Source organism: Haliotis cracherodii, unplaced genomic scaffold, assembly GCF_022045235.1.
Source record: "Haliotis cracherodii isolate W230 unplaced genomic scaffold, xgHalCrac1.p SCAF_2, whole genome shotgun sequence".
Classification (NCBI taxonomy): Eukaryota; Metazoa; Mollusca; class Gastropoda; order Lepetellida; family Haliotidae; genus Haliotis; species Haliotis cracherodii.
Genome location: NW_027266275.1, coordinates 28,333,481 through 28,355,676, shown reverse-complemented (window position 1 = coordinate 28,355,676; position 22,196 = coordinate 28,333,481). Strand labels below are relative to the sequence as shown.

Here is a 22,196-nt window from a genome sequence, read left to right as displayed (position 1 = left end):
GCCTATCAAAACATATTTAATAAAAATATATAACATTGCTAACTCTGAAAGTACTCCTATTCTAAGGAATGTTCCACATACCAATCTTTACATTGCACATACCCACAAAGTAAATAAAAAAGAATATTATGAAATTACTAAGTACAAATCTTTTGCATGTAGAGAGAATCATGAGACATATAGGACTATTTCTTGAAAGGTAAATACCTTCAAGTCTGGATCAACAGCCCGGACTGCCAAAACAAATGAGCTGACAGCATGAGTCTCCTGGATCTGAATGGTGTAGGGGGTATTCTGCCAAACGGGTGACTGACCATCACGGTTGATGGAAATTGTTGCTGTGGTGTTGATGCAGCGAACTGGATAGCCATCATCACAGGCAGTGATACCAAGCTGTCAAAAAAGTCAGATGTTTCAATGTAAAAACTTCATTATCAAGTCAACAATTAAAAGTAAAAATGTCTCACACTCACGAGGAATAATATAACAATATGCATCATAAAAGGTACTTTGTCAGAATACAGTAGCAAAACACAAATTCAAGATCAGTAGCTACAGATGAAGTAATGTCAGAATCATCACCCAAGAAATGATGACCTGAAAGTACTCTTGGTTAGCATACAGAGAAGGTACTGACCGTGAACTGATTAATTCCACTCCCAAGGACGCTCCTTCTCAGCGTGATGAGTCCGGTGTCTGTGTCAATGTAGAAGTAGCCAACAGGACCGATACTCACATCTCTCTGGATCACTTCCGAGTTCAAACTGTATCTTATCTTGTCCTAACACAAATACAGAGACACATAACAGACAAGGAACATGTAGAAGGAATAATATCTCTGTGTTCAATGAAGATACAGTAAACTACATTAATAACCAACTGACGGATATAACGAACTGTTTATAAAATAAGTGGTCCCTTTGAGTTTGATCTAACTGTAGTTTATTGTAGACTGTAGAGTATGATTTAAGAATATTTGTCAATGATTAATATACATACAAAGAGGTATAACTTATAAAAGGTAATACCAATAAAACTTGAAGATATAGCAAACATACCCCAACATCCAGGTCGGTTGCAGTAACATTTATTACACCTCCAGGGACGGGATAGTCTTCTGGGATGTTGGTAGAGTAGCTGTTCAAGCCCCACTGTGGTGTGTTTGGATTGCGGATTATATTGATGGTGACAGTAGCTGTCCCCTTCTTTCTTGGCCTTGCGCTATCTTCAGCTGTCACTTCCAACTAGAATATACAATTCAGTTAATTCAGGATCAGAAACAATTAAGTTGAATAACCCCACACCTGAATCTTAGGCTAAAAAAAATAATAGTCTCGGTTCTCAGGCACCGCCCGCATCATCATAAAGTCTGCCGCATGTTTAGTTTTAATTTCCATTTTTTTTAAATTTTATAAATATCCTAATACTTAAAAACAATGAAATCCAATATAGAACACAGTTACTTTCCTTTACATGCACACTGATTACTGTGAAACTCATGTTATGATCATGGCAGCAATAGGAGTTTGTAAGCTTATTCATGTAGGGTGGCCCTTACCAAGGTTGGTGGAACACAACTGTTTATTTGGTTACATACTTGTTTGAACAAGCAAAAAAAAAAAAAAACAACCACCTGCCCGCCCACACTATATTTTCATTCTTTTATGTTTTTAAGCCTTAATAAGATATATAGTTTCTTATTTCAAAGCTTTAATCCAACATGTTCAACAGTACAACAAGGCAGGTACAAATTCCATATATGTGACTCACCAAGTATGGGTTGGGTTTGCTGAAGTCCATCTTGAGATCCCTGATGAGTCTTATCTGTCCTGAAGTTTGATCCACCTCGAAGAAACTCAACGCTGGGTAGATGCCTATAGCCTTGTATACCATCTCACCCTATGAACAAACAACCAAACATTCCAATATAGTCAATGTGGGCATATAACACACGCCGTCTATATTTCATAACCCATCATACAATTCAACAAGTGCAAAATCAATTGATTTATCTTCAGGACACTATATTTCTATGGATACAACATAAGTCCTACTGATACGTACAACAACTCCATCCTGGTCCGTGGCCTGTACAACAACTGGCACGTTTGATGGGGGTGACTGGGTCTCAAAGACATTGGTTTGATAGTTTCCTATAAATATGGGTGCAAACTGATCTCGTCTGATTGTAATGATGACCTCCACTGGAGCCCATCGTTCAGGAAGACCTCCATCAGTTGCATTCACTCTCATCTGAGGAGGAAGCCAAGCAGCATAATTAAGAACAAAGATCAAACTCAAGTCTTGTATCATAGAACATATCATACTTGTCTTATTAAAATCATGATCATTAAAATAAAGTAAGAAAAAACATGACATCACTCCCATATAACATGAACAAATCCTGATCTGGATCATAGACAATACAACTGGCAGGCAAATAGGAAAATACAATCAGGAATAGATGGTGAGTTACCGTGTACTGCATTTTGTTTCCAGGTACAAGAGGTCTGATCAGTGTTACTACTCCACTGCTTGGGTCTAGTTGGAACAATTGCATGGTGTCTGCTTCTCCATATGCTGCATAGTAGATACGATCCTGAAACACATGTCACCTACAGCTTATACACCTGAACAATATCTAGTGGTTCTGGTAAGAACTTCAACAAAGTTTGATGAGGGCCCCGTTCCACAATCACTCTTGTAACAGATTACCCTCATCACATGGCGACATTGTCTCAGTTAAAAGCATTACAGTATAATATTTACTTGACATCACACAATTTTGGAGCCATTAATGCAACCATAACCTGAGCTACTGCACAAGCAACATTTTATAATCTCTGTGATGACCAATTGCATACATACCCCATTACGATCTGTAGCATTCACATCAATAACTGCTCTGCCAACTGGTGTATCCTCATCAATTGTTACGCGATAAGGTGTGTTGATGTATTCTGGTGCAAATTCATTGCGTGTGACATCAATAACTACACGCTCTTCAACGAAATCTTGTGGATACAAGGAGTCATAGGCTCTCACAACCAGCTGGAAGGCAAACATAACATAATGAACATACCATACTGATAGTATTGTATAAATCATGTAGGTGAAAAAGGATTCAGTGAATCACTGATGTACACAATTATCCATGGCTATGTGACAAAACATAGATGGCAAGTTTAAATGTTATTATCAATACTGCAAGCCGTATTAATAGTACCGATAAATGTAAAATAAATATTAAAAATACCGTAAATTATTTACTTTTCCACTTTTCCAGTAGTAATGCAAATAGTGAGTTTAGCTGTCCCAATACTTTTGCATCAGCAAAACTGTCAGCCCTTACATGAAGGTTGTCCAACATAGGCAGTTTTTTCCCTGCACATTATTATGTGTGAAGAGGTTCAGATCTCTACTTACCACATACTGAAACTGCCCTCTGTCAGAGCGTATGCTGTTACTGAGATCAATCTGAGCATTTCGGGTTGTAGCAATTCGTGTGGCTGGTGTGAGGCTAAAGTAAGATGGCGCAGATCCTTCTCCAACTACGTCCAAAATTAGCTCTCCCTGAAATACATTACAAACATTTTATAAAAGAGTAGTATAAACCCAACAATTCTGTGAACGTATATTATCAACTTTTTAGAATAAACTCCCCCTGAAATACATTACGTATATACCCCATGCAATACATTATATATAACACTGCCCTTCAAATACTTTACATATACATTACATATAATATGCACCCTCAACCACTTAGCATACAATACCCGCTCTGAAATACATTACATACTATACAACCCCTGAAATACATTCCATACTATACATCCCCTGAAATACATTCCACACAGTACACCCCTGAAATACATTCCATACTATACACCCCCTGAAATACATTCCATACTATACACCCCCTGAAATACATTCCATACTATACAACCCCTGAAATACATTCCATACTATACAACCCCTGAAATACATTCCATACAGTACACCCCCTGAAATACATTCCATACTATTAACCCCTAGAAATACATTCCATACTATACAACCCCTGAAATACATTCCATACTATACATCCCCTGAAATACATTCCATACAGTACACCCCCTGAAATACATTCCATACTATTAACCCCTAGAAATACATTCCATACTATACAACCCCTGAAATACATTCCATACTATACACCCCCTGAAATACATTCCATACTATACACCCCCTGAAATACATTCCATACTATACACCCCCTGAAATACATTCCATACTATACACCCCCTGAAATACATTCCATACTATACAACCCCTGAAATACATTCCATACAGTACTCCCCCTGAAATAAATAACATTAATACTCCCCTTAAAATACATTTCATACAATGCACCCCTTGAAATACATTGCATATTATAGTGGGGAAGTACATCACATATACATGTTATCAGCTCCTTGAAATATGTTACATGTAATACGCACCACCCCCACCAATACATGTAATACTAATATTCCCTCAATAACATGTACATACCATTCAGTCTTGTTTCTACTACTAACCTTGAGGTCATCATCAACAGCAGTGACTGTGATGATTGAAGTGGACACTGTGGTTAACTCCGAGATCTGGCGAGAGTATGGGTTGTTTCTGAAATATGGTTTGTTCTGGTTGCGTAGAACATTAACTGTGACTTGTGCAGAGCTTGATTTCTCAACAGGTTGCCTCTGGTCTGATACACGCACAGTCATCTGCAAGAAAAATGTATCTGTAGACATACACTGACTTACATTCTGCTCATGTTTTACATCTCTACATTGACTAACACTGGAATGTGACATGCATTGGCTCTATACGAACACAACAAACAGAGCACAGAGCACTGACTTCAGACATCTTGATATCCCACATTCCTGAACATGTACAAGCTAAAGGTTAAAATTTACTTTATTAAAAGTTCCTTATTTCTGGATCCGGAGAGTCTTATTTAGTGACCAAAATGCATAAATATATGTACAAATGTACTTACAAACAGGATACTAAAAATGCCTGACAATGTTTGATTGGGTGATACCTGCTTGTTACACAAGGAGCAGGAATTAACTGGTCTATAACAGATTTAAGTGCCTAATATTTTGTAAGATTTTATCTGACAACTGTGAAAAAACCCTTAGGCGTCCCATTTCACTGAACACAAGTCCTGAACAAAAATTACTGACCACATATTGAGAAGTTTTGGCCACATCAGCAGTCAGTGGTCGGATGACACTAATCCTGCCTGTATTGGAGTTGATGCCAAAATACTGTAGTCCATTTACTGATACTGGGTTGCCCTCTAGAGTGTAGCGGAGGACGTCCTGCAGAGAACACATATAGCATAAGAAATACATCATTCACGACAAGCTTACAATATTGGACTTACCAATATCAATCATCTTATTGTGTGGAAAATGATAGAGGATACTTATGCATTTAATATAGAAGAGTTATCATATGGACTAACTTGATCTGAATCAGTGGCTGTGACATTGATGATGTTTGTTCCCACTGCTGTCAGCTCCTCTATGGTTGTATCATAGCTTGGTAAACCAAATCCTGGTTGCCCAGCATTGCGATTCACTGTAAAGTCAACAGTTGCTGTGGCAGTACGTGTCGTTGATCCTGAGTCATATGCTGTTACTCTAGCCTGAAATCAGCAGTGAAATAAATTAAATAATACATGTTCTCGCTTAAGACTTTGTTTATCTTGTGCATAATTTTAGGATACACTGATGAATGTGCATTGATGAACTTGTTCCTTACCTTGTATGACATGAAGGAGTCCATTCGTATGCTGTTCCTCAGAGTGATGAAGCCACTTGTGTCATTGATAGTAAAGAAGTAGGGAGACCGCAGATCACCAATCAAGCCATATACAATGCGACCCTGAAACAAAACCCAATGCAATACAACTTTCAGCCTTCCTTTCAGTATTTTCAAATGCAGTACATAGTTCATTATTCAACATGCTGATCAGAAGGCACAAGGCACCATCTTTCAATGAAATGTAGATTATGAATCTACAAGATCTAAGTCCCCTCACAACAACAAATGGTAAATACCTTGATATCATTGTCTTGGGCTTCTACTCGGAATACCGAAGTACCAACAGTGATTGTCTCATCAATGCTGTTACTGTATGGCTCGTTGACAAAATAGGGTGCATCATCCCTCTGAACTGTGATAGATACAAACGACGTACACACTTTGGCAGTCGGAATACCATTATCTGTGGCTTGAATCTGGAACTGTTGCAAGAAGATACATAGAACTTAGAAACCTTGAGGATGTGATATGCATGACAGTAATCATAGTTGTAGGCCCACACCTTACAACACGCATGTAGCATAGCTGCTGTTTTATATATGTATCTCATTTACAGTGAAGAAGTGATTACAAGAGCTGTCACAAGAAATTACTCTATATGAAACAGGGTCAATTTCCACAAAGTTATCCTAGAGCTAAGATGATCATAACTCCCATACCTTAACACTGACCTATGACAGACATATTGCTAAGAGTGTTTTGGGCAACAGAGACCAGAATACTAGGTGATATTTCTTCCACATAAATCCTCTTGCTGGGCCATTTGAAGAAAGAAAAGAGTTGGTTAAGATATTGAATGACGTATTTGAAGGCAGAATGAAGGAAACAGACTTACGTTAAAGCCAGTGAAGGTATTGTCAATTGGTTCACGGAGACGTAGGATGCCACTTGTCTGGTCTACATAGAAGAATCTATAATCCTCAGGGTCTCCATTCACAATGGAATAGGAGATTCGATCCTGAAACAAAAATTCACCATTAAACATATGCACAGACACATAATCTAATTTGGGGGGAGTTTTAATAACATTCAAAGAGGCTAGTCAACACTGGCCGGAGACATGTGAGACAGTAATAACAACTTACCCCATCAGCATCTGTTGCATTGACAGTCCCAATAACAAATCCAACTGGTGTTAATGAGCCAGTGTCCAAAGCTTGGTTGATAACAGGAGGGTTACAAATAGGGGTGTTTGGGTTGGTATCAACACTGATTGTCACTGTTGATGTGGCTGCATTGTTAGGGTAGAAGCTGTCATATGCAGTGACACGTAACTGAAAAGAAAGGAGAACAAAACATATTTGTTGCTGCTTTTTATCACAAGAAATGCAAAATTAAAAGTAAATGGTCCAAAACATTGTGAAGAATGCAAGTCTTGTCCTTACCCTGTAGTTTCCACTGATGGTGGTCAGCTGCTGGCTGAGGTCAACCAAGCCAGTCACATTGTTTACTCTGAAGAATGATGGAGCAGGATAGATACCTGTCAATTCGTAGACAATTGTACCCTGGAAAAATGAATAAATATCACGCTCATTAGGACCGCTGATAAAGCTGATACAACAACAAGGACTTCAAAGCTAATTTAGAAACAGCACTAACATTTCCCAAGTGTAACAATCACCATGACTCAGAAGACAAACACTGGGCCATAACTTGCTTGAGAGACATACTTTGTTTACTACTACATAACTCTTGAATATTTTGTCCTTACTTCTGAATTTGTAGATTAATTCCTACCTCTAGATCTCTATCTGTGGCAGTAACAGTCAGAACATTATCACCAACATTTGATCGATATGGGAAGTTGGTTCTAATGTAAGGCTGATTCTGGAACTCTGGAGTAAATCTGTCTCTTTTGATAATGACATCAACCTCGGCTGTACCATATTTTTCAGGAGTCCTCTGGTCTCGCACTTGCAGGCTGATCTGTAAATAGTATGCAGAGCTGTATGACACAGGTCCTTAAAAATGTATTGGAAAACATATGGCAACAGTCTAAGACATGACATCAATGGTATTATCAAAGTCAAGGATTTACCTGATCATTGAGCTGATTCCCTTCCAACAGTGACCTCTCCACATAGATTTCCCCTGTAATTGGGTTGATATTGTAGAATGCCTGGGACTGAATGTTCCCTGTTATGCTGAACATCAGATTATCCTGAAATAAGTCATACCATACAAATTACATCAGTGCCAGTAGTCAAACAAATGAAATCACCCAGGTAGGTGCATGCATATACAAATATACAACTTTTAGGATAAATATTCCTTTAATTTTGAAACTGTAATACACATAATGTTTAAGTGTGTAGATTGTTGTAATTGTCTAGGTACATACCCCATCGGCATCTGAAGCATTCACTTGTATTATGGGTACACCCAGTGCCTGAGTGGCATAAATGGTCACTTGATATCTTTGGTTAGAAAACTGTGGGCTGGCCAGGTTCCGCTCGATATTGATGGTGACATCAGTTGTAGCTGGGTTGTTGGGGTAGGCAGTGTCATAGGCCTGGACTCTGAGCTGAAGTTTTGATAAACTTTGATTTTACAGAGCAAGTTCCATTATAAGGAAAGATAAACAACCAATGAGGAAGCAAGGCAACTACTAAAGAGGACTTGACAAGAATACGCAGGGAAACTCACTGTATACTGTTGTGTGACATCATTCCTCAGGGCCGTGGTATCCCGTACAATCACAAAGGACTCACGAGGATTTTGTGCAGTCTGGGTGTTCAATGTAAAGAATGCTTCAGCTACGCCTTGTCCAATGGTCACAAACTCAATCTGACCCTAAGAAAAACAAAAGTTATATTTTAAATGAGTAGTCTTGTGGTTAAAACATGATAGCACAAAAGCACATTATGTAACATAATTCCTGTTGTACTGGTGTATGAGTAAAACTGGCTTAACTAATTCACTTATAAGCAGCAGATTAACAAAACTAACCTACAGAATATAAACAGGCCTCGGACAAACAAACCAGCAACTGTTTGTTTATTTGTTTGTTTGTTGTTTAATGCTGCGCTAAGCAATATTCCAGTTATATGACGACGGCCTGTAAATAATCGAGTCTGGACCCGCAATCCAGTGATTGACATCATGAACAGATCACAATGAAGAAAAACTAACACAGAGTTTCAGCTTCATGTGGCAGGAAAGCCTGACTTGACATTTACTACTTTGGTGAAACTCCTGAGCATGGGTAGGGTGCTGACTAATGACAGGGACCCTAGTCACCCCAATTTATCAATAACCATATTGGAGTGAGGAGCACTCTTACCCCTGATTGCAATACTGGAGCTTTTTAAGTATAGGGCACTGTTGAAAATTAGCCATGACAAATACATACCCTAAGGTCATTATCAGTAGCAGTGACGGTAAAGATGCTAGTACTTTCTGCAACATCTTCTCGGATGTTCACCAAATAGGGGGTTCTGATGAAAAGTGGAGCACCTCCATCACGAGTGATGTTCACTGTCACCTGAACTGTTGAATTTTTCTCACGTGGAACCTTCTGATCATCAGCTTGAATGGTAAACTACAACAGCATACAGTCACATCATCACAAACTGATCATCAGCTCTGAATGGTAAACTACAACAGCATACAGTCACATCATCACAAACTGATCATCAGCTCTGAATGGTAAACTACAACAGCATACAGTCACATCATCACAAACTGATCATCAGCTCTGAATGGTAATTAAACTACAACAGCATACAGTCACATCATCACAAACTGATCATCAGCTCCAATGTAAACAACTACAATGGTGAAAAGTTAAAAATAAAGAGTTTCTATGAATCAGATTTCTTAATCAGTGTACTTTTAAACTTTCTCAAAACTTAATGCAGGCATTTAAAAATTCTTAATCAGTTCCAACGATACGTACTACAGCTCTACTCAAAAGCAATTCATATCTCTACAGAGGATTAAATACTACTACCATTTCAGTTCTACTTATATCAAATCATGATATTGGTCAACAATTGTTGGTCAACTGTAAAACAGAAGAAGGTGCCCACCTGATAGACATTTTGTGTAGTGCCTATCAGTGTCTGCTTGAGGGTGATGCTTCCATCACGAGGCCCAACCAGGAAGAAATCTGATGCTGGCTGTCCAGTTATCAGGGAGTATTCCACCACATCCTGAAAGGGCAATCTCACATTCAGTTATCACAGAAATGTAAAATATCCTGATTTCATGCCACATATAAGAGAACTACATAACACTTACATATATATCACTGGGTATATATTACCAAGTCTATTAGTTTACTCCTTATTTCTATAGTATCACCATTTGAAAAGACAGGATATACATATGTGACCAACCATGAGATCAGGCACCGTATTGGTGAAAAATCACATTTTGACTTTTATTACATTTTAAAACTACAGTATCTTCAGAACACAAAAATACAATTCACAAGCTCAGCGATAGAAACTAACAGTTTGAGTCCAGTAGTCTTTATAATGATAACAAATAGCAAAACTCTTAAAAATGGCAAATTTCTACTAGTCCTTATGATACCTTAACTACAAGGACTATAGGACTAGTGTCAGTTTCTGACACTGCAAGCTTCAACTCACATTTATTACAGAGATACATGGCATCATACATGTGGACCAATTTATTTTTTTCCAATAATAATTGCAGTTTTTAGACATAATGTCGGATGAATTAAAAGTAAATATGTATGCTGAAAGATTTTGAAATGTTTTAATTACATTATAACGAGAGAAAAGAAAGATATTTTTTAACAGTCCGCACTCATGGCGATCTTCACTGAAGTAAGTTGATGCCAAACGTCTTATAACATCACAGTACAATTGTATCCTACCACCCATAAGGTCCCTTTTCGCTGGTAGGTCACATATTTGTCGTTTAATATATATAATGATAGCATTATGGTGACAAAACTTGATAAATAATTTAATTTTATGAAATCATGATAATCTTTTCTATATTCTGTATTTCCTCCCATGAATTTCAAGATTTGATGGGGATTCACATAGTAATACCATCCTTCAACCATGTAATGACCATGTATAGTCAAACAACTATTAGCATTAGCAGATTAGTTGCATGCTCTCTGCAACTATATTATAACAGATTATGTAGACACATACCCCATCAGCATCAACAGCTCTCACGGTTTCAAGGACACTGCCAAGCCCAGTGGTGTCAGGTATTGTGATGAGGTATTGTGCTCTGTCAAACACTGGTGTATTAATATTTCTGTTGACAATGATGTTGACGGATGTGAAGGCTGTTTGTGATGTCACTCCAGTCCTAGTTGCTCTTACTCTCAACTACAAAGAAATAGAAATATTCAAAAGGATTCAAACAAGGGCTACTTCAAGTTAAACTGTTACAGATGTACAAGCACACAGAACAGTTCTCATTTCATATTCAAAGTATCATCAAGGACCTCACCCGGTAGCCAGTGAGTTCAGCAGTGTCTGAAGTCAGCGTGGTCTTTACACGGACCTCTCCAGTAGAAGCGTCCACAGCGAAGAAGTCTGGTCCTGAACTCAGGCCAATCACTGTGTATGTTACCCCAGCCTGTAAATGAAGACAGTCATGTTAGTGGAGAGTAGGAGTTCTTACTATGTTATTTTCAACTCTAATAAAAGCATCACTTCAATATTGGAAACAAATATCTGCAAGATGGTCATAATTGGGTTTACAATATGGATTGCATATCAGATGCAATGAAGTCAGCAAATTAGTTTGTCTCCAAGAATATAGACCAACCTGTGGTTGAGCCAGTACTTGTGTGATGACAGTGTTGACTTGTGTGTTCTCATTGATAGTTACATTGTATTCTCCAGAAGCAAAGACCAGCTGGTCACTGTCAAAAGTGACAGTAACTTCTACGGTGGCTGTGGCAAAGAGAGATGGTGTTCCTTCATCCCGTGCTTCTACGTTCAACTGTAATCAGAACACGCGCAAATCAAGGATGGTACAGGTTACTTGACATGAAGAATCTTCAGAATAGGCTTCAACAATAAGTCACTCAGACAACAAGACATATGGAATAGGAAAGGTAGAAGTTACTGAAGAAGATGTCATTATGACAGTTAATACATTCTCACCGTGAAGAATCTTTGAGTGGAAAGTCCTTGAACTGACTTTAGAAGGACAACCTGTCCGTTGTTAGGATCCACATAGAAGAAACCTACGCCAGTGCCACCAACAAGCCTGTACTGAAAGTTACCGTTGGGAGCCTGTAAACAGATAAAGTATTGTGACACAGGAACATTACATGGCACCAATGATTCAGACAAAATCTTCTCTTTAAATCTAAAAACAATAGTTCTTTGTTAAGTTTAGTTTATTGATACAAACTCAACAATACGATGATTGATTGACTAAGTACATGGTAATTCATAAAACAATTCATTATCTAGTAACCAACTACCCAATTAAAATGAGATAGAGATAAATAGTATTACGTCAGCGTTTCAGATTAGATTTTCGGGGACAGCGTTCACTGATAGCCATTCAAATAATCTTCTTCTCGTTTTAATTTTGTAAGTATACAGAAGAACATCCCATTAAAGGTTGATAAAATCATGAACTGTTCTACTGCCATTTGTCTCTTGAAACATCACTGTACAATGGACGATAAAGAGGAGTTCAAGAAGACTGGAAACGGTACAAACCACAGTATCTCTATCCGAGGCTGTTAGACTGGTGACTGTGGTGCCTACAGGAGTTGTTTCTGGTATGGTCTGTTGCACCCGAGAATTTGTGAAGACTGGGGCAAAGAAGTTCCTTGTGACTGAGATAGCAACCAAGGCTGTTGAGGTCAAAGATGGGGAGCCTCCATCACGCACTTGGATACGAGCCTTTTAAAAAACATCAATTAGAAACAAATCAGTTCATGTAAAGTTTCTTAATGAATACGGGGCGGTCGGGTAGCCTACTGGTTAAAGCGTTCGCTCGTCACGCCGAAGACCCGGGTTTGATTCCCGACATGGGTACAATGTGTGAAGCCCATTTCCGGTGTCCCCCGCCATGATATTGCTGGAATATTGCTAAAAGCGGCGTAAAACCATACTCACTCACTCACTCACTCTTAATGAATACTCATAACTTAGATTTACATCCCAACCTCTTGCTGCATATATATATACATCATATACACAATTATGTCTAGTTTCATACATCCTGTACTTACAATGTAGCTAGTCCTGGTGTCGGTAGTGAGGTTGACACCACTTCTCACAGAGATAACGCCTGATGGACTGAGATCGAAGTAGGATGGTGTATTGGAGTCACCCAAAAGAGACAGGGATATTTGATTGAATGGGGCCTGAAGAAAATGATAAAGCAAATATCAGATTATGTTGTCAACAAAAAGCTAGATATTATATTCAACATCATATATAGTGTGTTCTTGATACATCATAACAAGAAAAAGGTACAAAAGAAGCTAAAATTGAAAAACAATCTGTCTAAAGTTACAACAAATGCATATAAGGTAACAGATGGTTCTTAAACCTGACCTTTGCAAAAATGGAAAAGACAGGCAGTTCAACTTTATTTCAGAATCAGAGTGAAAATTCATATTATCAAATGTGTCAAATATACCAATTGTTTTTTTTGCTTGAAGCAGAAATAAAATGTTAAACAAGGGTAATGGCAATGACTGAAAAACAAAAAGAATCCTTTTAGCCTTATTCCTCAGACATTCCAGCATGGCCTCAGGACAACTTACATCCGCATCATTATCTCTGGCAGACACCTGGAACACAGACGTGCCTGCTCCTTGTGTAGCAGGGATGAGTGTAGAGTATGGGATAGCATCAAAGAATGGTGCGGTATTCCTCACAATATTCACAACGATGGTTGCAGAGTTGGTGCCTGGTTTGCTTGGATTTCCAAGATCTTCACACGTCACTTGGAACTGAAAATATGACAGGGTAAGAGTTATTATCAATTCTTTGATGATGTCCTATTTGCTGCTGATCTGCTCCCGTTTACAGAAGAAGATATAGAGATTAATCACATACCTGAAGTTGTGTGACGGTGTTGTCTGGGTAATCAGAGATGGCTCTCTTCAATGACACAGTACCAATGTTATTGACTGTGTTTACTTGGAAGAATTGAAGAACAGTGCTATTGCCCGTCAGTGCATACCGCACTTGGTTGTATGGTGCCTACATTGTAAAAGATAAACTCATCAAAATCAAAGCATAAACACAGTTTGTGGTATAATCAGTCCAAATTACATAAAGTAGCGATATTTCATGATTATACCAATAAAAAGTACAGTGAAAAGCACCTAATGATAATACCAATTCAATCCCTCATTAACTAGCTTCTTCTTTAACATGTCAACTGTGTGCAGTTATTCCTTTTTTTCAAGTGTTAAAAATCAAATAATAACATGTTTTAAACATAGTATGCTCTTACAAAGTTATCAGCATCTGTGCATGTGACTGGGGTCAGCTCCAATCCTACAAGCTGGTTTTCCAGGATTCGGACTGGGTACACGACTTGACTGAACGTAGGGCTGGCCAGATTCCGATTCACAAACACACGCATCACAGCAGTGTCAGTCAAAGCAGGCTCTCCGCCATCAGATACCACTATACGTAGCTGCATAAAACACAGAGGAACCTTACATATAATAATTTCACAGACTATTGTCACCCTTATGTTTTGTCTATATTCATACTTAGTCTGAAAATGACTTTTCATGTGTATTAGAAACTATTTTACTATGCTGCATATAGTAATTATAGCACTAGGACTATCATAGACCTTGTTAAGTCAGGAAATTATGATATCATTTTTTACCCTGATTTTTGCGCTAACAACCTTTTTGCTAACCTACAGTAGAACTCTTAAGAGACTTGGGTAATTGATGTTCTCTAAACAGACCTATTCATGTGCTTTGCAGAGTTTAGAAGTTAGAATGAATCTCTGGATCTGTCAAGATCTGGGTCATAGGAGGTGACTAACAGAATTCGGTGATCAGACTCGCTGACTTGATTGATGCATGTCATTCTATCGATCACTGGACTGGTCCAGATTTGATTATTTACATATCGCTTTCATATAGCTGGAACGTTGCTAACTGTGGCGTTAAACAAACAAACAAACAAACACTTAATCTCTGTCACAGTCAGTCCTAAGCAAAGTTTGAGAGGTCCTCAACATGGATACTACAGCCCAAAAGCTCATGGTGCCCAGGAGCGCTCTTAATTTCCATCACTTTCATTAACACTCTCTTTGCAATACTCTTTAAGGAGAACCTTCATAACTTTTCATATGTAATACTCGACTAATGCCCCAAACATAACCAAATATCACTACAAAGTGGTCACAGCTCTCTCACTTACACTGAACACAGGTGTGGAAACAGCATCAAGGGCACTGGTGGTGAAGATCTGCCCATTGCTGGGGTCAATTCGGAAGTAGGCATTAGCATTTTCATCCCCAATCATTGTGAAAGATGTTACATTGAAGGGAGACTGCAATACAAATGAACAGGTATCAATGTAAGCATGAAACATTTAATGAAATATGTCCACAATCATAAATTTGAATTATTTTTTTCTAACCACAAGTAACTCTAAACATGTCTAGCTTGTAATGCACAAGGAGAAATAATGAAGTCTGATGGATAAACTCAGGGACTTTATTTTTTTTTAACCTTGTGATCATCTGTAAGGAGGGGAAATAGGGCAATCATATACCAGAGGGAATGTTTACGTATTAATTGTATGAATAATGCATGTTGGACTTACCACAGTATCGTTGTCTCTTGCTATAACTCGTGATACGAGAGTGTTGGTTGCAGCATTGCGGAGAATATTTTCATTGTAAGGTTCTTGTAAGAACTCTGGAGGGAAGTTATTCCTCAGAACATTTACTGTCAGTGTTGCTGGTGTACTTGTCAGACGTGGATTGCCATTGTCTGATGCAACAAATTGCATCTGGAAGGAGAATATTTCAACATACTTGTAAATATATCATAATTGTCATAATTCATATGAGGAAGCAGCTATGCCACACACTAGAACACAGACAGAGGATATGGCCTTGTGTGAAATAACTGTAACAATGCTGTGGTAATATTGCGGCTGATATTTATTATGAGAACTCGGTAATGAAAAAGTAGGAGCAGCAGTTGTATACGTACCACAAATTGGTTCCCAGTAACACTAATGAGTCTTCTACGAAGGAACACAATTCCAGAGTTGGCATCAATCCTGAACAAATTCTGCCACTGTGAGGAAGCTTCAAATCCATAGGACACTACTGCTCCAGTCTGCAGTGAAATACGGAGTATATTAATAGCATTCATCCTGACACAAACTGTTTTACCTGTCATCTGCACCTCAAACAAGTACCTATAATCTGAACCTCTAATCTGAACCTCTACCCCTGAGTAAATTCTGTATTTAGAAGGTTAGTTGTAATGTCAGCATCTATCCTGACTTCAATCACATGCATCTGATATTGCCAATCTAAGAACTTACGCCTGTGTCAAAGTCTCTTGCAAGGAGGGTTGAAACCTGTGCTTCTACACTATGAGTCTCAAGGATAGTGGCAACAACATTCTGTTGTGTGAAGACCGGAGGATTGAGGTTTCGGCGTACGTTGACAGTCAAGACTGCAACAGTGGCACATGGCGGTGAACCACCATCAGCTGCATTTACCCGAATCTAGATCAAGAAAGAAATGGGCTATAAAAAAACTGACATGGTTTATGCTTATTTACTTAACAGTTATTAATTTACAGTATTATTAATATTACTGAGCAGTTGACAATAAAAAATGAAACTTACCCTGTACACATAGGAGGTATCAGTGCTGATGGAGGCTAGTGCACTGATCTGACCACTTAAAGGATTAATACTGAAGAAGTTGTTGGCATTGTCATCCCCCACAATCTGGTACCTGATGGATGCTGTGTTGTAGTCATTCTGCCAATGCACAGAAGCATCAGGTTATTATCAACACATACAATGGTGACAGGAAACTGATAAGTTTCTGTCAGCATTTTTATTTAAATATTATCTGCATAAATTGAGGACTGATGTACAATTACTACAAATATAAAAAAAGTACAAATATTCTTAATCTGCAACAATGATCTGTGATAAGCAGAGCATTGTACTCTTAACATATGCTTCTGAAGTGTAAGACTTAGCTAAAAAATCAATTATTTTCCCAAATACCAGTTTAATAGTGCACAAATGTTCTTCTCTGAATTTTATATCTCTCACAAAGCTTAACATCAAAACAAAGCATCAGCAAATTTGAATCAGCTGTTTATGAAAAGACGATTACGCAACAATGCCTACAGTGGCCAAAGTGGATTCTGTTAATGAACCCAAACAGAGTTGCTATTCAGCAATGATAACAACTCTCCTCGCAATATGCTTTCTGTAAAGATGTTATCTAAACTGTTCTGAATTCTAAACTTTTATAAACTAAGAAAAAATCATATTATTTATTTTCAAGAGCATTTCCACCCATCAACCTGTTATTCTTGCTATGGTTACAAAAAATGTACGACTTTCATTAAGTGAGCTAACAGTCCAACATAAAAGTAAAGGTTCTTACCGAAGAGTCTGCATCAGTTGCATCAACATCAAAGAACTGCCCAATGTCTGTCTGATTGATGGTTACACTCCTTGGGAGTGTTGTGTATGCAGGGCAATTCAGATTCCTCAACACATTAATAGTAACTGTGGCGAAATTGGAACCGGAGAGTGAAGGAACACCAAGATCACGACTGCTGATTGTGAACTGCAAGTTGAAAAAGACATTGGTAAGATAACCAGATGGAACTCCTTCAGTATCAGTCTGTGCCTGAGTCCACAAGCCCGACCTTGGTTCTTTGTATCATTTTTAGTACATTTTAGTGTTATCGTATGCATTTTTATTACCCAAGCTTACTAGACCAAACAAATGTTACTAGACTCGGTATTCGGACTAGTGGCTAAAGTTGCATATTGCTGTATATGAATAACGAAAATCCTTTGCCGTCTATAAACAACTTTAAAAATACAACATACAAAAGTAGTAGAAAGATTTCTCTCATCTTAAAGATATTTACATGACTGCAGTGGAAGGCTGCAGTAGGTCATGACTACTCACAGTATATCTGGTCCTTTTCTGTGTATCAGTGCGTAGGTCTCTCTGTACATACATAGTACCACTATTGGAAAAGATGTTGAAGTATGTGAGTGCAGTGCCATCTCCTGTTGCTTCATATCGTACATCACGGTGGGGAGACTGAATCACACAAACATCATGGCAATATAGTAGTGCAGAAAAGCATAAAAAACTTTTCGGCTCTACATGCTTCATAGTCCCACTATCAAGAGCATTCAAATGAGATTGAGAACCAACAACAGATCACAAAATCCTAAGACTGCAAAGTTCATTGCAAAGAAAATTGAATTAAAAATGAAATAGAATCCTTCAACATTTCACCACACTAAATGTTTCAAAATCTGAGAAAATCATGTAACAACTATACAACAATTGAAATATAACATTCAGATACTATTATATATCTTACAAGGATCTCTATTCATGATTACCTTGCTGTCGCGATCAGTAGCAGTCACTTGGAAGATGGACAATCCCAAAGCCTGAGTCTCGGAAATAGTGATGTTGTAATCAATTGGATCAAAGCTAGGAGCAAACAGATTCCTGTTGACTGTGATGCGAACAGTGGTCGTGTCGGACTTGCTCGGAATACCTCCATCAGCAGCTCGGACTCTCACCTTGGGACCACATTAAGTGTTGAGACATGAGTTACAATGAGAGAACTACCGAGTATCATACAGTAATTAAGAAGAATTCAACAATATGAAAGTAATTTGTAGTATTCACTTGTCCACAGAATTACATTATTGAGCTGAAAGAAATTTGTTTTCTTGTAAAAATATTTCAGAACATTTGGTATGATTTGATTTCCTTAAGTTTAGAAGCCCAGTTTGATCATTAAAATGCAACTTAATAAATCTACACTAAACAAGTGAAATTGTGAGTTCTAGGTGAAACACTGAAACACTGAAACATGCAACACAAAATATGCTAGATATATAATCTGAAACACAAAATATTCTCCCCACCCCCAAAATGAAGTAGTTCTATTCACCTATTTCGCTTGTTCAATGTTTAGGAAAACCAAAGTGTACCCATGAGAATAGAAACCAAACACAGGTAACTTAACAGTTCTTCACTGCACTAAGACATAATGAGACACAATATACATCATACTTAGAGCAAGATGAACATACAATAAAGATTACATTCTTATCAGATTCAGGCAATTCTGACCACACTAACAGTATAAAAAGCTAGCATATACACTCACAATATAAGTTGTCTTCTCATCATTCAAGACTGGTGCTTTGACGAAAATCTGTGCATTGTTGTTATCAGTTTGACGGATATCAAAGTAGACAGGAGCTGTGTCATCACCGATGAGAGTAAACTGAATGGTGTTGAAAGGAGCAACAAGATCCCTGTCCACGGCGTTTACTGTGAAGACAGGATCATTCACACTGGCATCTTCCCGCAGATCGGTTGTATATGGCTCATTGTTGAAAACTGGAGGGAAGTCGTTGCGCCGTACATTGATGGTCACAGAAGCAGGAGTGCTGTCCAGCGATGGGGAACCACGGTCACGGGCCACCACTTGCATCTGTGTACAAGACGTACATTCATCAAGACATAAATTTTTAGGATGTATCATACATGTAGGGAAAGACATCTTTCAAATACAGATGATACAAATATTATTTTAACAAATCAATGTAAAGGAAAAAGGGTGGAAACTTACAGAATATACTGAAGCTGTGCATGGATTATAGAGTAATGAGCGTCTTGCAGTGATGACACCAGTGTCAGGGTTGATGGTGAAACATTCCAGATCCTCGGGGCCATCAGATATCACGTATGCAATCTGGTTGTTGGGTGCCTGTGAAGCAAGAATGGTATTAATTAACATACACTTTTAATTGTATCATTCAATGAGGCGAAAAACTTATCACCATACCCTGTGGTCAGCAATAAACTGTCACAAGTGTAAGGAAAAATATACAACACATTTACAACAATATATATATTCAAATTAAAAACATCAAATGGCACATCAAATGCCACGTAATTATTACTTGAGAAGACTAAAACTATATTTCCTAACCGTGGGGTCAGCATCTGTAGCATTGACATCAATGATGGGTGTTCCTAGTGAGAGAGTTTCTAGTACTGTCTGAGTATAGGTAGCCGGGGAGATGATGGGGGCCTGGAAGTTCGTGGTGATGGTCACAATGGCAGTGGTTCGGTTACACAGACCACCAAGGTCACACGCCTGGATACGCAGCTACAATAGAAACAATGTCTAGGTTCATTACCAGTGATGAAAAAACAGGAAAGTTCACAGAGAGCATCATTCATTTATCACATTGACAGTACATGTAACTGAAATTCAGGAAGTTAAGCTTAAGAATTACCAGCAAGATTCATTTGTTTTATTGGTCGTTTAATGCTACACTCAGCAACATTCCATCTACATGATGACAGAGTGTAAATGATCTGGACCAGATAATCCAGTGATTGATATTATCACATTGATCCATGCAGTTGGAATACAATCACATGCAATCGACCAAGTCACTGAGCCTGACAACCCAATCCATTTCGTTGCCTCTTACGACAAGCATAGGTTGCTGGGGACCAATATACTTCCCTGGGGTCTTCACAAGCGGGACCTAGAATGGAAGACAATAACCTACCTGATACAGATTGTCCGAGGTTTGACCCAGTTCATTGCTGATCTCAACGAGTCCAGTCGTGGGGTTGATACTGAAGAAGTTTGGGGCTTGGTCATCCCCAATGAGGGTGTAACGAATCTGACCAAAGATTGTTGTCTGAAATGGATAATTACACAATATATGCCAGAAGCACTAGGCAATGAATCTTGTGCCTGTGTTATTACAATAATACTAATGTTAATAACATAGGTCTAGGGACATTTTCTGCGTACATATAGTCAACCCAAAGTGCACTTGAGGACCTCTAAACTAACATATTTACAAGTATCTAATCATATTAATACCTATGCTGAAGATAAGAATTTGGCCATTTACAGTCATATATGTCTGCATCTTAAATTGATATACAGTTTAGCCAACACTGAGCAATATGAGAGCTGGGACTACAATGTTTATGTTATGGAATATAATTATTGATCATAATGGTCTGAAATGTAGGTTAAGTACCAACTGTACAAGATGTTCAGATACATGGTGAGGTGAGGCGAAATGGGATTTAACGTCACATTTAATATAAAATACAAATGTCACCATAGGTCTTGGGATATCTAAGATGTACACACAGCTAAACCAGGGTACAATTAGGCAAGAGTATCTCAAAATATACTGACGAGTGTCTAATCACATCAATACCAATGTTGATGACAAAACATGGGCCAATTACAATGAAATATGTCTGTCATAAAAATCATTCACATACACAACACAGTGCAATGTATGTACTGAAACTATTATGTTTATTGAACACAAGTTTAAGAGAAAATAGTACCTGTACTTGAGTCTTAGAGTCAAGGGTTCTATAGATGTTTCTACAGTAGTAACACACAGAGAGTATGTGTGTTTATAATGTACATGCAGAACTTACAGGATCATCCCGATCAACTGCTTGAGCTGTCAACACCCCTGTGCCAGCACCAAGAGAACGCTGGAGGTCTCTTCTGTATGGTTCATTGATGAAGAAAGGTGTGTTGAGGTTATGTTTCACAGAGATGGTCACATAGGATGGGGCATCAGAACATCTTGGACTGGAGGCTGAGTCACACACTGACACAGTGCCTACATAACTTGACAGATCGGACCGGAGGCCTAGATCTTTCTTCACATACACAGCCCCAGAAGAAGGATCCACACCAAAGTATTCATTGAACAATGCACTTGATGTTGGCCTGAACACTATTGTGTTATATGGTGCCTGGAAGTAGTGAGAATGATACATGCAGGGCATACAACAATACATCACGACACTTACATGAAAAAATCAGACAAGTGATAACAAAACTAAAATATAGCTGCAAAGCAGCAATGGCGGGCTCCAAGTTACACTGTGCACAAACGTCCATGTTCGAATCCTTAAAGGGTTTCCTTGTACCAAATCCGCCACATGTAGGCACAATTTGATGGGTATTGCCGCTACGAAATTGGCGTGTGCTAAGTCTGTTCTAAACCCATTTCCGACATCAAACATGTTCAAATCCTCAAAGGGTTTGTTTGTACCAACTCTGT

The 22,196-nt window shown here is 38.3% G+C and overlaps 1 protein-coding gene across 2 annotated transcripts in view; it reads right to left on the bottom strand.

Moving 5' to 3' along the window:
- LOC139467935 (uncharacterized) overlaps nucleotides 1-22,196 on the bottom strand; it is a 133,877-nt gene that overhangs the window by 41,017 nt on the left and 70,664 nt on the right. For both annotated transcript variants that reach the window (XM_071249527.1, XM_071249528.1), the window contains exons 75-118: nucleotides 21,559-21,885; nucleotides 20,655-20,789; nucleotides 20,063-20,242; nucleotides 19,700-19,837; nucleotides 19,232-19,561; nucleotides 18,450-18,635; nucleotides 18,001-18,138; nucleotides 17,464-17,649; nucleotides 16,683-16,820; nucleotides 16,374-16,559; nucleotides 16,034-16,162; nucleotides 15,639-15,827; nucleotides 15,231-15,362; nucleotides 14,299-14,484; nucleotides 13,896-14,042; nucleotides 13,601-13,789; nucleotides 13,061-13,195; nucleotides 12,543-12,728; nucleotides 11,973-12,104; nucleotides 11,632-11,808; nucleotides 11,311-11,439; nucleotides 11,004-11,186; nucleotides 9,897-10,019; nucleotides 9,218-9,406; nucleotides 8,512-8,658; nucleotides 8,207-8,389; nucleotides 7,904-8,026; nucleotides 7,603-7,791; nucleotides 7,251-7,370; nucleotides 6,951-7,139; nucleotides 6,701-6,823; nucleotides 6,102-6,287; nucleotides 5,803-5,925; nucleotides 5,504-5,686; nucleotides 5,220-5,357; nucleotides 4,563-4,751; nucleotides 3,427-3,573; nucleotides 2,869-3,051; nucleotides 2,477-2,599; nucleotides 2,065-2,253; nucleotides 1,771-1,899; nucleotides 1,059-1,244; nucleotides 638-781; nucleotides 208-393 (exon numbers count right to left, since the gene is read on the bottom strand). In XM_071249527.1, coding sequence (XP_071105628.1) covers nucleotides 208-393; nucleotides 638-781; nucleotides 1,059-1,244; nucleotides 1,771-1,899; nucleotides 2,065-2,253; nucleotides 2,477-2,599; nucleotides 2,869-3,051; nucleotides 3,427-3,573; nucleotides 4,563-4,751; nucleotides 5,220-5,357; nucleotides 5,504-5,686; nucleotides 5,803-5,925; nucleotides 6,102-6,287; nucleotides 6,701-6,823; nucleotides 6,951-7,139; nucleotides 7,251-7,370; nucleotides 7,603-7,791; nucleotides 7,904-8,026; nucleotides 8,207-8,389; nucleotides 8,512-8,658; nucleotides 9,218-9,406; nucleotides 9,897-10,019; nucleotides 11,004-11,186; nucleotides 11,311-11,439; nucleotides 11,632-11,808; nucleotides 11,973-12,104; nucleotides 12,543-12,728; nucleotides 13,061-13,195; nucleotides 13,601-13,789; nucleotides 13,896-14,042; nucleotides 14,299-14,484; nucleotides 15,231-15,362; nucleotides 15,639-15,827; nucleotides 16,034-16,162; nucleotides 16,374-16,559; nucleotides 16,683-16,820; nucleotides 17,464-17,649; nucleotides 18,001-18,138; nucleotides 18,450-18,635; nucleotides 19,232-19,561; nucleotides 19,700-19,837; nucleotides 20,063-20,242; nucleotides 20,655-20,789; nucleotides 21,559-21,885 — 7,350 coding nt within the window. The remainder of the gene's footprint in view (nucleotides 1-207; nucleotides 394-637; nucleotides 782-1,058; nucleotides 1,245-1,770; nucleotides 1,900-2,064; nucleotides 2,254-2,476; nucleotides 2,600-2,868; nucleotides 3,052-3,426; nucleotides 3,574-4,562; nucleotides 4,752-5,219; nucleotides 5,358-5,503; nucleotides 5,687-5,802; nucleotides 5,926-6,101; nucleotides 6,288-6,700; nucleotides 6,824-6,950; nucleotides 7,140-7,250; nucleotides 7,371-7,602; nucleotides 7,792-7,903; nucleotides 8,027-8,206; nucleotides 8,390-8,511; nucleotides 8,659-9,217; nucleotides 9,407-9,896; nucleotides 10,020-11,003; nucleotides 11,187-11,310; nucleotides 11,440-11,631; nucleotides 11,809-11,972; nucleotides 12,105-12,542; nucleotides 12,729-13,060; nucleotides 13,196-13,600; nucleotides 13,790-13,895; nucleotides 14,043-14,298; nucleotides 14,485-15,230; nucleotides 15,363-15,638; nucleotides 15,828-16,033; nucleotides 16,163-16,373; nucleotides 16,560-16,682; nucleotides 16,821-17,463; nucleotides 17,650-18,000; nucleotides 18,139-18,449; nucleotides 18,636-19,231; nucleotides 19,562-19,699; nucleotides 19,838-20,062; nucleotides 20,243-20,654; nucleotides 20,790-21,558; nucleotides 21,886-22,196) is intronic.